Genomic DNA, 13,250 nt, shown 5'->3' on the forward strand with positions numbered 1-13,250 from the left:
AGTGTCTGCAACAGAACTCGGGTTGGCCCAGCATGGCCAGCAACCCCTCCCCCAGAAGGACTAGCAGAGACCCGCCAACAGCAGCAGGGACTGGCCCCAGCAGATGCTTAACAGAGATCAGGTCCAGCCAGAGCCCCCCAGCTCGCCCGCAGAGGGGGCACCAGCTTAGGGCCGAGCTGGGATAGAACCCAGGAGTCCTGGCTCCCAGCCCCCTGCTCCGACCACTAGCCCCTGCTGCCCTTCTGGAAGTGGGGTGGGACCCCAGCTGTCTTGTTTCCCCTCTGCCCTTCACAGCCCCTGGCACTGCATGGGCAGGAGGCTCGGATGCACCCTGGGGCCCTGTGCTCTCATCCACAGGCCTCAGCAAGCCCTGACCTGCGGGGGGGCGGGGAGGCGCAGGGCCGCTGGGCGCGGCAGGTAGCAGGCGGCTGCACCATGGACTAGCTGTTCCTGCCAAGCCCGTGCCCGTGGGGCAGCCACACCTCTGCCAGCCAGTTCCCGGAACAGCCAGCGTGGAAGCAGGGCTGGGGGCAGGGTAGCAGGGCTGAAGGGACGGAGGTTCCCAGCCCTCCAACCACCCATCTGCCGCCCTGCACTGCCGCCCACAGCCAGCAGCACCCCCTTTGCCTGGAGGAGAGAGCAGGACTGTGGGCAGGACTGCTGGGCTCTCCCCAGGGCTGGGTGGGGAGAGCCGGGGGAGCTGGCAGCCAGGCCTTTGCCTTTCCCACAGTTGATGCTGTTGGTTAAGGACCTGGGGCCAGTTCCCTGGCTGACGGCCACCGTCATTGCTTCCTTGAGATCCCAGCCTCAACCCAGCTCCCCCTCCACTCCCAACCCCCCAGGCCACCAGGCTCCCAGTGCAGGGGGGGGTTCCCACCTCGCATCCCACATTCCTGCCTTCCCCACTAGACTCAAACCATCCCCATTCCAGGGATGGCTGCTCAAGCCCAGCAGCCGTGGGGCAGAGCAATGGGGCAGAGACAGGGCAAAGTCCCAGGGGGGTGTAGAGTCCCAGCAGGGTCATTTTCTGCTGGGGATTCCCTGCCTCTGAGTTCTCTCCCTGTCCGCCTGCCTGCCAGGTATCCTCACCCACTGAGGCTGAGCCTTATGTGCCAAGAACCCCAGCCTGAACTTGCAGCCAGAGGCAGCCAGCTCTGGGGTGGGGCAGGATGCAGGTCCCTGCAGAGATCCCTCCCTGACCATCCCCGTATTTGGGGCAAGAGCCCCAGTGCCCTTTGCCCAGGCTCAGGGGCAGGATCTGGCGCTGCCGGCTCTGCTCCCCTCCTAAGCTTTGTGGCAGGCTCAGGTTCAGCTGCTTGCAGGGACCCGCGGGGAGGAAGGAGGAATGTGCTCCACCCCTCCTGCCTGTGCCCCCTCTGCTCCCAGAGCCAGGAGAGAACCCCGGAGTCCTGCCCTAACCACGAGACCTGGCCCTGTCCCCAGCAGATGCTGGCTGCAGTTGGGACTGACATGGTGCTGCTCAGCTCAGTGCTGTCCCTGGGGTGGCCCTGGCTCTGGGCTCATGGGTGAGCCAGGACTCAGGTCTCCTGGGTTCTGTCCCCACCGCTGGGAGCCAGAACTCCCAGATTCTGTCTGTTCCAGGCCCCGGAGCCGGCTCCCCCCAGCCGGGGGCAGTGCCCCTCCGCCCCAGCTTAGCCAGTCACCCATCCTGGCCAAACACAGGCAGGTGGTTGTCTGGGAGCTGCCAGCTGCAATGTGCAGGGACCCCCTCACGGGGGAGGGGCAGGGAGAGCCCTGCTGCCCGCAGCTCTTTGCACACCTTGGGCCCGTCCAGCATCTGCCCTGCGAAGGGCAGCAGCCCAGAGCCTGGCCGGAGGCACCTGGGGGTCAGGGCAGAATGGCGCCAGCTGCCACCCCAGGCTGCAAGGGCCAGCGGCCTGCCTGGGCGACTCCAGGGCACGAGTCAGGCACTGTATGCCGGGGCCTGAGCAGCGCCGAACAGAGCATCCTGTCATCGCCCTTCCAAAGCACCGCTTGGACCCCGGCAGCAGCTCCCACGGCACTTGCACTGCAAACAAGATTTTATTGGTTCCAGGCGTTTTAAAACTGGACAGACGGACAGACGGACGCTAGCCCGGCAAACCGCAGCAGCGGCCACCACCACCCCTCCCCCCGGCTCAGAAACCTGCAGCCCTGGGGGCGGAGTGAGGGGCAGCTCAGCAGCACCCCCTGCCCTTTGCTAACACCTCCCCCGTGCTGGGGCAGCTGGAGGGACCATGCCGCTGCCAGGGGAGGAGGACAGATCACAGCCGCCTCCCCAAGGCAGCTGGGTTCCTGCACCCCCACGGGGATAATATTGCTCATTTGCCCTTGGCCAATGTTGGAAGGCAGAACCCAGACTGGGAGGGGGCACTGCCCCCTGCAGCCCCTCCCCGCCCATGGGGGGAGAACAGCTGCTACGGGACACACCTGCTGGAGAATTTCCCCAGGCGCTGGGATGGGAGAGGCAGGGGACGGACCCCTGGGCAGCCCCCTACTTTCTGCAAGGGACATTCTTGTGCTAGTGCAAACATGGTAGCAGGGGCCAGCCCCCAGCTGGGACATGCCAGTCCAAGCCCCACCCTGCAATGTTAAGGCCCCTCCCCACCATCCAGCCCTCAGCGAGGGGGGAGGATTTAAACCCAGCTGTGAGGCGGGGCAGCTTGGGGGGCTGGCTCTGCCCCTCCCCAGCGTAGTGGGGTGACCCCCCTGCAGTATTCCAGGCCCCGGCACCTGCAAAGCAAACTCCCCTGCAAAAGGGGCTTTGCCCAGAGGGGGCCTTCCCCTAGGTTCCCCCACCCTGGCCACAGGAGGGGTGAAAGCCCCAGGGCTCCCCAACATACAGTCCTGCAGGACGCGCTCCCCCACAGCGGGGAACCAGCCCCTGCTCTGAATTCGGTCCCCGTGAGTCCGTGTGCAGCCAGAACGCAGCCATGGATGGGGCAGGGGCTGGCACCCAGGGCATTCGACCCACATGGCACGAGGGCCCTGCCACAAGTGGGTGGGAGCCTGGCACGGCCAACCACACAGCCCAGGGACTCGCTGGCTGTCTCCATCCCGCCGGCAAGCGCTCAGTTCAGCCGCAGCAGCGCGGAGGCTCTGTAATCCACACCTGCACCGAGTTGTCCGTTGCCAGCCCAGCCCCCCCTGCAGGCGGAGGAGCGCAGCGGGGCCAGCTGCCTGCTAGCCGCGGCTACCGCACACAGACATACTTCTTCCACCAGGCTCGGGAGAGCGCCCGCACCTTGCTGGCTGTGCCGCGCGCCCGCAGGCCCCGGCTCTCAGCCTGCCGCAGCCCGGCCAGGATGGCTGTGTCGAACACCTCCTTGAGGTTCTGCTGGGTCAGCGCCGAGCACTCCACGTAGCCCACAGCCCCCACCTTCTGCACCAGCGCCCGGGCCGCCAGCTCCGTCACCGGCTTCTCTTGGCTCTGGGCCAGGCGGACAAGCACCTGGGCATCGTGGCGCAGGTCAGACTGGGTGCCCACCAGCAGCAGGGGGACGCCGGGGCAATGCCAGCGCAGCTCCGGCACCCACCGGTCTCCCACGTTCTGGAAGGAGGCGGGGGCCACCACGCTGAAGCAGAGCAGAACGACGTCCGCCCGGGGGTAGCACAGCCGCCGCAGCGTGTCAAACTCGTCCTGGGGGAGAGCAGCCAGTGAGTGCCGCTGGCCACCCCCGGCGGGCGACCCCCGGCCCTGCCCTCCCCCGATCCGGAGAGGGGCACAGAGACCCACAGGGACCCAACGGGCTCAAGGCTGTACACGGCGACCGGCGTGGATCTGGAAATGGAACCCAGGAGTCCTGGCTCCCAGCCTCCCCCCAGGCTCTCACCACTACCCCCCAGTCCGCTCCCAGAGCTGGGCACAGGTGGGCCGCAGGATGGCTGGCAGGTGCAGGGCACAGGTGGGCGGCTTCCCTGTACCCAGCCGGGCGGAGGCTTTCGGAAGGTGCTGCAGTGGGGCGGATGGGGGCTGAGCAGCTGTGGGGAACTGGGTCAGGGGAGCTCCCTGCTAGGCTCTTACCTGCCCCGCTGTGTCACACAGGTGCAGCCTCACAGGGACGCTGTCCACCTGCACCACAGCTGCAAAGGGAAGAGACCGAAGGGGCCGTTACTCCTGGAGCCGCCCCACACACACAGGCCCCCGGGATGAGGTGCTCAAGAACAGGTCGGTCACAGAGCTGGGCAGCCCACCCGGCCCTCTCTAACCAGTATCCCCCCTCCAGCACGAGGGGAGAACCCAGGAGTCCGGGCCCTCAGCACCATCCCCTGCCCGCCCCCAGCACGAGGAGAGAACCCCGGAGTTCGGGGCCCCAGCCCCTCCTCTGACCACTGCCCCTCCAGCGCTGGAGGGGAACCCAGGAGTCCGGGCCCCGCGCGGAGCACCCACCCGAGAAGCGGTCCAGCGCCGTGGGCACGTAGCGCGCCGGGAAGCCGTTGGCGCTGTAGCTCACCGCCAGGCTGGTCTTGCCCACGGCCCCGTCCCCCAGCAGCACGCACTGGAGCTCCCGCTGCCGCTGCGGCCGGGCCGGGCGGTGCGGTGGCACCGGGGGGCGCTCGGGCAGCAGCCGCTGCGGGGGCATGGCGCGGGCAGCCGCGTCCAGCGCCGCGGATCGCCTTATGAGCGGCTCATTTCCATAGCCCCGCCCAGCCGGGAGGAGCCTGGCCGGTGCCACGCCCACCCAGTGCGAGTCGGGGGCAGATAAGGGGGCAAGTTGGGCCAAGCGGGGCCCTGGCTGAGCCCCCTAACTTCCCCCGTTCACCCTACTGGCGCCTGAGCCCCAACAGCCCCCTGTGACCGTTTGCCAGCGTTCCCGCTCCCCCAGCTAATGGCTGCAGCTGCCCAAGGAGGGATGGACAGACACACCCATCCACCGCCTTGCACAAGACCAGGTAATGGCCCCTCCCTGCAGAGGAGCCAGTGAGGGTCTGCCCCAGCCTCCCCGCCCCGTGTGGACACTGCAGCCCAGCCAGGGCATGGGGGCTGCATGGCTCCTGGGAATGAACGCAGGAGGGCCGTGGGGGGTGTCTGTTACTGGAAAGAACCCCACTGGGGCAGAGCTGCTTATCGGTGCGGTGCCTGCCTAGCGCCCTGCCGTTGGCTGCCTGACAACTCGGAAACCACAGGCAAGAGGGGGAACTCCAGCCCGCACTGTGCCCAGCCCAGCTGGGTCCTGATCTTAGCTGGGGGTCTGCACATAGCAAGGGGGGGCCCTGATCTGACTCAGAGCAGCAGCTGGGGGAGGGCTGGTGGCTCCCCCAATACATAACAAATCTGCACCCCCAAGGAGGCAGCTGTGGGACCCACCCTCGGACCACCAGGCTACCCAGCCTCCTTCCCCGCCAGCTGTTAAGAACCAGGTCAGCTGCAGTGCAGATATCAACCAACCCAACTTCAGGCCGGGCAGGGTGGCTGCAGCAGGCGAAGAACAGCTCAGGGCATGGCCCCAGGCACCCCCGGCTGCAATGCCCGGCGGGAGCATCTGAGCACTGCAGAGGTGACAGCCCTCAGCCCCTGGGAGAGCCCAGTGCCCGTGCTGGCCGCTCTCCTCCAGGCCCCCCCCCTCCCCTCGCTGCTGGCTGGGGGGAGTGGGACTCTGCACAGTAGAGCTCCCGCGGAAGCAGAATTCCCTGTCACCCAGCCAAGAGCTGGCTGTTCCCCTTGCCTGCCTACACCTGCCTCCCCCCTGCAGTCACCTCATGGGGGTGGTGCCAGAAGGCCTGGCTGCCCCACCCAGCCCAGCAAAAGTAGAGTTGACCTTAGAAACAGCAGCTGCTCCCAGCCAGGCCTGCTCTGTGTTAGCTGGCAGGGAGCATGTAGGGGGCACATGGGCCTGGCAGTCCCCTGCTTCTAGCTGCCTTAGTACCAACCTAGGAACAGCTCAGCCCCTGGGCGGATCAGCCCAGAGGTGGGGGAGATAGACAAGAGGCTGGGATTCAGGATGCTCAAGGGGCAGTGGAGGCCCTCGGTGTGGGAACACAGCTGCTGAACTAGCCAGCACTGAGCCTGCTTTGCCCACTGCGCGCTAGGAATCATGGCACAAATGCAGAAACCCACCCGCTCCCCCAGCACCAGGGGCCAGGCCCCAGGGAGGGCGCATGGCACAGAGAATCTGGGGCAGGCTGTTACGAACGCGAGTTCTATTTCCAGCCGTAGCTCTGGGGGTACCGCCCTGCTGCAGCAGTGGCTCTGGGCAACCAGCCCCCACTGAGGGGGAGCAGGGACAGGAACGGGCCCTAGTGCCCCAGCTCAGCTGCACAGGGGTAACCTAATCCCCGTCCTCTCAAGGCTGAAGGGTGCACATACCCAGAGAGGGTTGTGCCAGGCTGGGCAGCACCAGCCTGGAGCCAGTTCAGCTCCAATCACCTGGCCCCGCCTCTGGTGCAAAGTCCCTAGGGAGGAAACAGAAGCGGAGGAGGAACAGAACCAGCACGTTTACTGCACGAGGGGTTTATTTAGGGCTGGCCCTGGCAGGAACAGGGACGCTACAGGCACAGCCCCAGGACCAGAGCACCTGGCAGGGGGCAGATCACTACAGCAAAGGAAATTCATAGCTGCCCCTGGGGCTTCAGCAGCACATGGGGTTCTGGGTTGAGCAGCAAAGCCAGGTGCCAGCACTGCACCCTGCTGGAGCCAGGCAGCTGTGACAGGAGCCGGGGCCACGGCAGCACTCACAGGCAGGAGAAATCCCATTGCTGGAAGGGAACAGATTAGACAGGTGAGAAACAGGCAGTGAGGGAAGGTGGGGCTGAGAGCCAGGACACCTGGGTTCTACCCCAGCTCTGGGAGGAGCCGAGAGTGGGGGTCTGGGAACCCAGGTGTCCTAGCTTCCAGGTCTAGCCCCAGCTCTGGGAGGGGCAGGAGCCAGGACACCTGGGTTCTAGCCCCAGGCATGCCACTAGCACAGGGCAGAACAAAGAGGCCAGTCGCTCTCCATGGCCTGGTCTCTGGGTGGGGACACCCTCCTGGGCCAGTCAGCCCCTGCCCCCCAGCACCCGGGCACCTGCCTTGGCTACTCACATCCGTTTTCACCTGCACCTTGCCCGGCTTCAGGTAGTGGCTCTCCTGCACCACGCTGCTGGGGAAGAAGCCCAAGCGGGCTGGATGCTCCCCATAATAATCCCCCTGCACCTGTGCAGAGATGAAGGCGGATCAACCAGGGGCCCTAAACCCTCTTTCACGCCCCCCCCCGCCCCCAAGCAGCCCTGCCCCCAAGAGCCCCACCCTACGAGGGCAGGCTCCCCCCACCCCATGGGGTACTAGGCTGAGATGCAAACTGATGGGGAGCCGTGAACGGCCTGGCAGTTTGGGGGTCAGACTCCACCCTCTGCAAGGCCCCAGTTCCACCTCCCCCACCCATCCCTCCAGCTGCAGAGGAAGCCCCTTTCCAGGCTCTCCCTTGCCCCATGGGCACTGGCTACTCACACTTCCTCCCCAGAACAGGCGGCCGCGGCCCTGCAGCTTGGAGAAGACGTAGACGACCTGCCCGCGCTGGATGGAAATGAAGCGGCAGTCAGGGGCCACGTAATCCTGCACTGCCATCGCGATGGAGATCGGATCTGGGGCCAGGGGTTGGGGGTGTTATTGCCTGGCCTGGGGACAGCCCTGCACCCCCACCCTCCTCCACTCCCTGCCCCGCTGCCCCCAGCCCCAGAGCATAGCCCAAGTCTGCCCCTGCCACCCCCCTACCCTTACCTACCCTGCCACAGAGCAGGACATGGCCCAGCTCACCACCAGCCCCTCCACTGCTGGCCCAGCACCACCCCACAGAGCCCAGCCCTGGCCCCAGGCACCTACAGCTGCAGTCAGCATCTGCACACAGCTTCTTCTCAGCTAGCTTGCCCAGCAGGTGGCTGCTCAGTGCCAGCCGCAGCAGGGCAGACAGCAGAGCGGCCTGGGCCCAGCGCCGGGCAGTAGCCATGGTGGGAGCAGCTGCAGGCTCTGTGGGCGCCGACAGGGAGAGCACAAGCCCAGTCCCAGCTGCGCTTCTCGTCACCGCCCTGAGCCCTTTTCAGAGCTCCTGGGACACCATGGACTGGGCAGACAGCACCATGCTGGGTCCTGCACTGGGGCAGAGCCACCCCTGGCATTGGGGGCCCCCTTCCCTCCATCAAGTCTGACCCTGGGCAACACTGGGGCAGAAGACAGACTACAATGCCAGCAGGCAGCTCTCTGCTCCCAGGAGCTGGGCTGGAGGTGAAGCTACAGTGCAGCAGCAGGAACATGATGCAGCTGAAGGAACCAGATTTCAGATAAATCTCCCCCACGCCCTTGTTACAAGGCCAGCTGGCCTGGCCCCCGGGGCTCATGTCCCTGACGCCAGCCAGGATGCTGCCCGTCTCCAGCCCCATGGGTCTGCCAGAAAAAGGCCAGTCACTCCTACCTCCACACTGTGCTGCTGCTGTAGTTCTGGTTGACCCCAGAGGTGGCTGCACATCCCCCACCAGCTGAGGAGTCCCTGCCCAGGTCAGGCCTCGCAGATACTGGAAAGAATCCCGCCCACGGCCGAGCCACCGGCTTCCATTTCTCACCTCCCTTCCGCTCCGCTTTTTGAGCCGCCTGATGCCACAAACTCAAGGCTGGGAGGCCGAGTGAGCAGGGCCGGCCAGTGACGCAGGGGCCAGGGCCGGCTCTCAGGTAACATACTGGGCCTGTTGTCCCTGCAGCCGGCTCACGCTGGAGGCTGAGGCCCACAGAGGGGGCAGCAGAGCCAGGTTGAGAGGCACTGCCAAAGCCAGATGGAAATACTCCTCCATAGCCCAGGGAAGCCAGGAGGAGAATCCCCCCCAAAGCCCCAGTTCCAAGGCTGTGGCAGCGGTGGGGTCCCCTGCTTCAGCCCCAAACCGTGCCAGGTTGCTACGTGGCACATGGATGAGTTCCTGGCCATTGCCCTATGCTCTCAGCTCACCACTGCTGAGGGCTGAGGCTGGGAAGCGTCCAACCCACCCAGCACGGACCGGGCTCCTCTGGCCCTGGCGGGGGTGAAGAGGGGAGCTCTGAAGCCCCTAGACAGGCAGACCGCTCTGGGAAGGAGCTCTGTACGAGGCAGCCAACCCCAGCGACCCACGATGACCCCTCCACTGGGAAGTGTTGGCAGGTCAGATGCCCCCACCAGGCAACGCATCCAGGCACACCTAGGCCCCCTGCTAACAGAAAGGGCACGTTGCTCAGGCCAGACAAGCTGACCCCACCACACTCCTGGCAGAGTGGTGGGGTAAGCCCAGAATACCCATGCGGCTGGGAACGATCTGTCAGCTCACTCCTATGCCCCACCTCCTCCCCACATCCAGGGCGAGGGGGCTCAGAGCGACACCGCAGGCTGCCAACTCCCACGTCGGGGACCAAGGCAAAGACCGTGCCAGGTGTCCCACTGGGGAGCCCAGCCAGGAACCAGACAGCAAAGCGCAGGCAGGTGACAAAGGGAGCTTTTATTACCAAACAGAGCTCCAGGTGCAATGTCTGAGCTGCAGACTCTGGGTACAATGCTTCAGGAGGGTTTGAGCTGCCTCGAGCCGCCCCCCAACCCCTGTACCAACCCTCCAGTCCATGCTGGCTCCAGGCTCTCTGCAGACACAGCAACGCCATCCACTGGTCAGCCCTGCATCACTTACCCACTCCGAGCAGCGGGAGGCAAGTCCAGGCAGCTTACACAGCTCTGGGGAAGGAGGGAGTTTGGGGCTGGAAATCCGGCCAGCCCTGAGGGAGGACAGACTTACCTGCCAGGGAACTGGTAAAAGACAACGAGGGAGGGGACTAGTTCAGAACAGACTAAAGGGTGGGGGGGGTGGGGGGGGAAGAGCAAGTCCTAGGCCCCAGGAGGCTTCACTTCTTGGCAAAAGAAATCTTCATGGCATTGCTCTGCGTGATCTTGAAGCCTTGCAGGGCATCGCGGGCAGCTCCAGCCTGCACCTCGTTATCAAACTCCACAAAGGCGATGTCGTGCCGCCCGGGCACCAGGCGCACCTCCTTGAAGCCGGGGAACCTGGGGGCACAGGCACCAGCTGTCAGGGGGACAGCCTGCTGGATCACTAAAGCCCAGCCCCACCCACCCGCTTGCCGTCATGCCGCCGCGTCGCTCCCACCCGCCCCAGAGCTGGCTGCAGCAGGCAGGCCCCTGCCCTGAGCCTGCTCAGCACGCCGGGGCCCAGACTCACTGATTGAAGAGCATAGACAGCATGAGCTCATTGGTCTCCTCGGGCAGGTTGGTGAGGAAGAGGATGTGATTGGGCGGGTTCTCCGAGAGCTGAGAGAAAGAGCAGGCGTCAGTCTGGAGGGGAGGGCTGAGACCCATGCAGGGCGGCTCCAGCCAGACACACCCCACCAGGGCAGTGCCCAGGGGAGCCCCCGTGCCGTCAGGGCAAGTGCCCCCTTGCTCTCCATGCACGAGAGTGACTCAGGACTGAGTGTTTCTGGCTTCTTGGCTAAGGTTAGTAACAAGCCAGTGGGGACAAGCCAAGGTGACAGGCACCTTGGAGGTGTCAGGCCCCACTACCCCAATCCCGCCCCGAGGAGCCGACACACATGGCAGCGTCCGACCTGCCAGCACTGTCTGGGGAGTAGCAGAGTTATTTTGCAGATACAGACACAGGAAGTCCTGGGGCACCTGACAGAACTAACATATTTTGGAGCACCAGAGTTCGTGGGCAAAGCCCCGCTTGAGCAGATGCGGAAGTGCTGGGTTCCAACCCTCCCCTGGGCCTCCCCACTTGTCCATCTGACGAAGTGGGGCTTTGCCCAGGAACACTTATGCTCCAAAATACCACTTACCTCTCTAAGGTGCCCCAGGACTTCTTGTGTTGGGGAAGTGTCGCCTGCCAGCACCTGGTGCGGGACAGTGACCAGGCCAAGCTCTGTCATACTCACCTGCTGGGCTGGTGGCATCTGGCCAGGCATCATCTGCTGAGGGGCCATGGCTCCTGGTGCCATTCCTCCAGCAGTCATGCCAGGCGGGGGGATCATACCCGGAGGGGGCATGTATGGAGGCTGGCCTGCCATGTGGTGCATCATGCGAGGGGCCTGGTTCATTGGCGGCATCCCCTAGAGGGGCGGGGGAGGGTGGGGAGAGAGAGAGAGAGAGCACGCAAGCCCAGCTTTACAGCAAGTTCCCGGATGCTGATCTGCCTGAGCCTCTGGGGGTTGGTGGCCTGGGCGCAACCCTGGCACTCGTCGTCTGCAGCTGCCAGCTGGGGCCAGCAGCTCTCAGCTGGGAACACACCTGAACCTGACTGCAGGGAGACCAAGGCAAGGCTGGCTGTACTAGGAAAGGCGCTCCGTGCCTCTAGCTCTGCCTGCCAACCAGCCACTGCCCTGGGGCATCCTCTCAGGGAGAGGCACTGCTGGCAGTACTCACAGGGACAGCTCCTTGGACTCCAGCTGTCACCGGAGCAGCTGCACCAGGCACCTGTTTCTTGGCTGTGGGCGTCTCTTGGCCTTTGGGCTTCCTCTTCTCCCGCTTGCGGTCCCGCTCCACATAGGTGCCTTTCATTTTCGAGATGATGTCAGAGTCTGACTTGGCGTACTGGATCCTCTGGGGAGGGGGGTGGAGTGGAGAGAGCTCATCAGGGGGAGCACGACCGGCCTGCACCTCTGAGCATCACAAGAGCACTCTGCAGACAGGCCACCAGCCAAGGGCAGCCCGCGGCACTTACCATGGGCTTGTCATAGAAGGGGAACCCCTGCATAGACCGCAGCGCATTGGTGGCACTACTGATCTCCTTGAAGATGACGAAGGCTTGCCCCCTCATCTTCAAGCTCCGAGAGACCAGGATATCCAGAATCTGCCCAAACTGGGAGAAGATCGCATAGAGAGACTTCTTCAGCTCTAGGGGAGACACACAGGGCGTTAGACACACAGATCCGACAGACACGCAGCTCTGCCACCCCAAGGAGCTGGGCACACTGCAAGCTGCCAATCAGAGCAAGAAATTCCTGGGCTCTAGGAGCACAACTGCACTGTGGCCTCAGCCAGAGGTTCTCACCCAGCACGTCACTTCTCTCCCCACTGTGCACAGAGGGAGTCTGTGCTCCTCAGACAGACAGCAATGGGGAGGGATATAGAGAACAAGGCCTCCCACCAGACACCCACTGCCCAGAAGTACAAGGCCCTCAGGCCTACCCCCACTACCAGCTGGGGAGGATCGCTCACTACCCCTGGGAGATTGCTCACCGTCCTTCTTGATTTTCTCATTGAGGTTGTTGATGTAGATGGTGTGATTGGGGCGGGCTTCCTGGACAGCCATGGCAGGCACTTTGCAACAGTGGAGTCTAAAGGAAAGAGACAAACACAGTAAATCGAGCTGGTTGTAAAACTCCCAATGCCAAACCAGCCACATGATTTGGGGGATTTCACAGCAGCGGTCAGAGCCTCGGAAGATCCCCACGCTGCATCTCCAAGGGCCAGGAGCTCAGCGCTCGCCCAGGGTTATTCCCAGATAGCCTGACACTTGCACATCGCTCCACACCCAGAGCGCCCACAGAGGAGCCAGAGCAAGGACAAATGCCTCCAGACGTGCCCTTGCTAAAGCCTAGAGGCTCCTAGGAAGCAGCCAAGCCAGACACCAAGGTCAGCTTTTGGGAGTGCCGGGGGCCATGACCTTACCCTGAGGTGCAGAGGGCAGGCTGGGCCCTGGGGCATGGGCCACACACATCCAATGAGGGCCCCACAAACCCGACTCCTGGCTGGCCACAACCCAGCCCCACGCCAATGGCCCCCATAACGCCCAGGTTCAAGAGAGACACCCCCGAGCGCAGACCTCCTCTCAGGGGCCTGAGAACGCCCCCCGCCCCACACATGGGGGGCGGCAGGATACACTGTCTCCCCCCCCCCCCCCCCAACGGGGCGCTCAGGGGCTCTGGGTCCAACCAGGGACAACTCTGTGTCACTCCGCACCCCAGGAACGACCCAATGAGAAGGGGCCCGGGGACAGAACCCCCCACCCCGGGCAATACTGCCCCGGACGAGCCACACGCAGCCCCACGGCCCGATCCCACACGGCCCCGTGGCCCGATGGCTCCGCCCCGCCGTGGGCCCTCACCGATGGGCTCCACCGGCCCAGGCTTCCCAGCGTCGCCCGCCGCCACAGGAGCGCGGAAAACCGACCTCTCCCACCGGCTGCACGAGCCAATCACCGCACAGCAGCCTCGGCCTCACCAACCTATCATAACCCGCCGCCCTCGCCCCAGCCAGTTAAAGGACTCCGGAGTGGAGTCTGGCGGCCAATCCACGCCGTGCCCCTCCCTATTAAAAAAC

General features: G+C 64.7%; 3 protein-coding genes across 4 annotated transcripts; all 3 read right to left on the bottom strand.

Annotated features, from left to right (window-relative positions):
• Nucleotides 1–2,030: 2,030 nt before the first annotated feature.
• Nucleotides 2,031–4,583, bottom strand: LOC142025302 (rho-related GTP-binding protein RhoU-like). The gene is made up of 3 exons (XM_075017926.1): nucleotides 4,391–4,583; nucleotides 4,025–4,083; nucleotides 2,031–3,640 (listed from the first exon to the last, which is right to left on the bottom strand). Exons 1-3 carry the CDS (start codon nucleotides 4,581–4,583, stop codon nucleotides 3,194–3,196), a joined length of 699 nt encoding a protein of 232 aa, XP_074874027.1. The 3' UTR covers nucleotides 2,031–3,193.
• Nucleotides 4,584–6,435: 1,852 nt separating this feature from the next.
• MIA (MIA SH3 domain containing) lies at nucleotides 6,436–8,303 on the bottom strand. The gene is made up of 4 exons (XM_075016204.1): nucleotides 7,799–8,303; nucleotides 7,427–7,560; nucleotides 7,022–7,132; nucleotides 6,436–6,696 (listed from the first exon to the last, which is right to left on the bottom strand). The coding sequence occupies exons 1-4, from the start codon at nucleotides 7,920–7,922 to the stop codon at nucleotides 6,673–6,675; spliced, it is 393 nt and encodes a 130-aa protein (XP_074872305.1). The 5' UTR covers nucleotides 7,923–8,303; the 3' UTR covers nucleotides 6,436–6,672.
• Nucleotides 8,304–9,410: 1,107 nt separating this feature from the next.
• Nucleotides 9,411–13,158, bottom strand: SNRPA (small nuclear ribonucleoprotein polypeptide A). Of its 2 annotated transcripts, none has more exons than XM_075016203.1 (7): nucleotides 13,036–13,158; nucleotides 12,168–12,265; nucleotides 11,650–11,822; nucleotides 11,403–11,528; nucleotides 10,865–11,038; nucleotides 10,156–10,244; nucleotides 9,411–9,983 (listed from the first exon to the last, which is right to left on the bottom strand). In XM_075016203.1, the coding sequence occupies exons 2-7, from the start codon at nucleotides 12,238–12,240 to the stop codon at nucleotides 9,824–9,826; spliced, it is 795 nt and encodes a 264-aa protein (XP_074872304.1). In that variant the 5' UTR covers nucleotides 12,241–12,265; nucleotides 13,036–13,158; the 3' UTR covers nucleotides 9,411–9,823. The 2 variants fall into 2 exon arrangements, with proteins under 2 accessions (XP_074872304.1, XP_074872303.1); XM_075016202.1 differs by having other exon boundaries at nucleotides 11,352–11,528.
• Nucleotides 13,159–13,250: the final 92 nt, after the last annotated feature.

The sequence above is a fragment of the Carettochelys insculpta genome, chromosome 22, assembly GCF_033958435.1.
Source record: "Carettochelys insculpta isolate YL-2023 chromosome 22, ASM3395843v1, whole genome shotgun sequence".
In the NCBI taxonomy this organism is placed as follows: Eukaryota; Metazoa; Chordata; order Testudines; family Carettochelyidae; genus Carettochelys; species Carettochelys insculpta.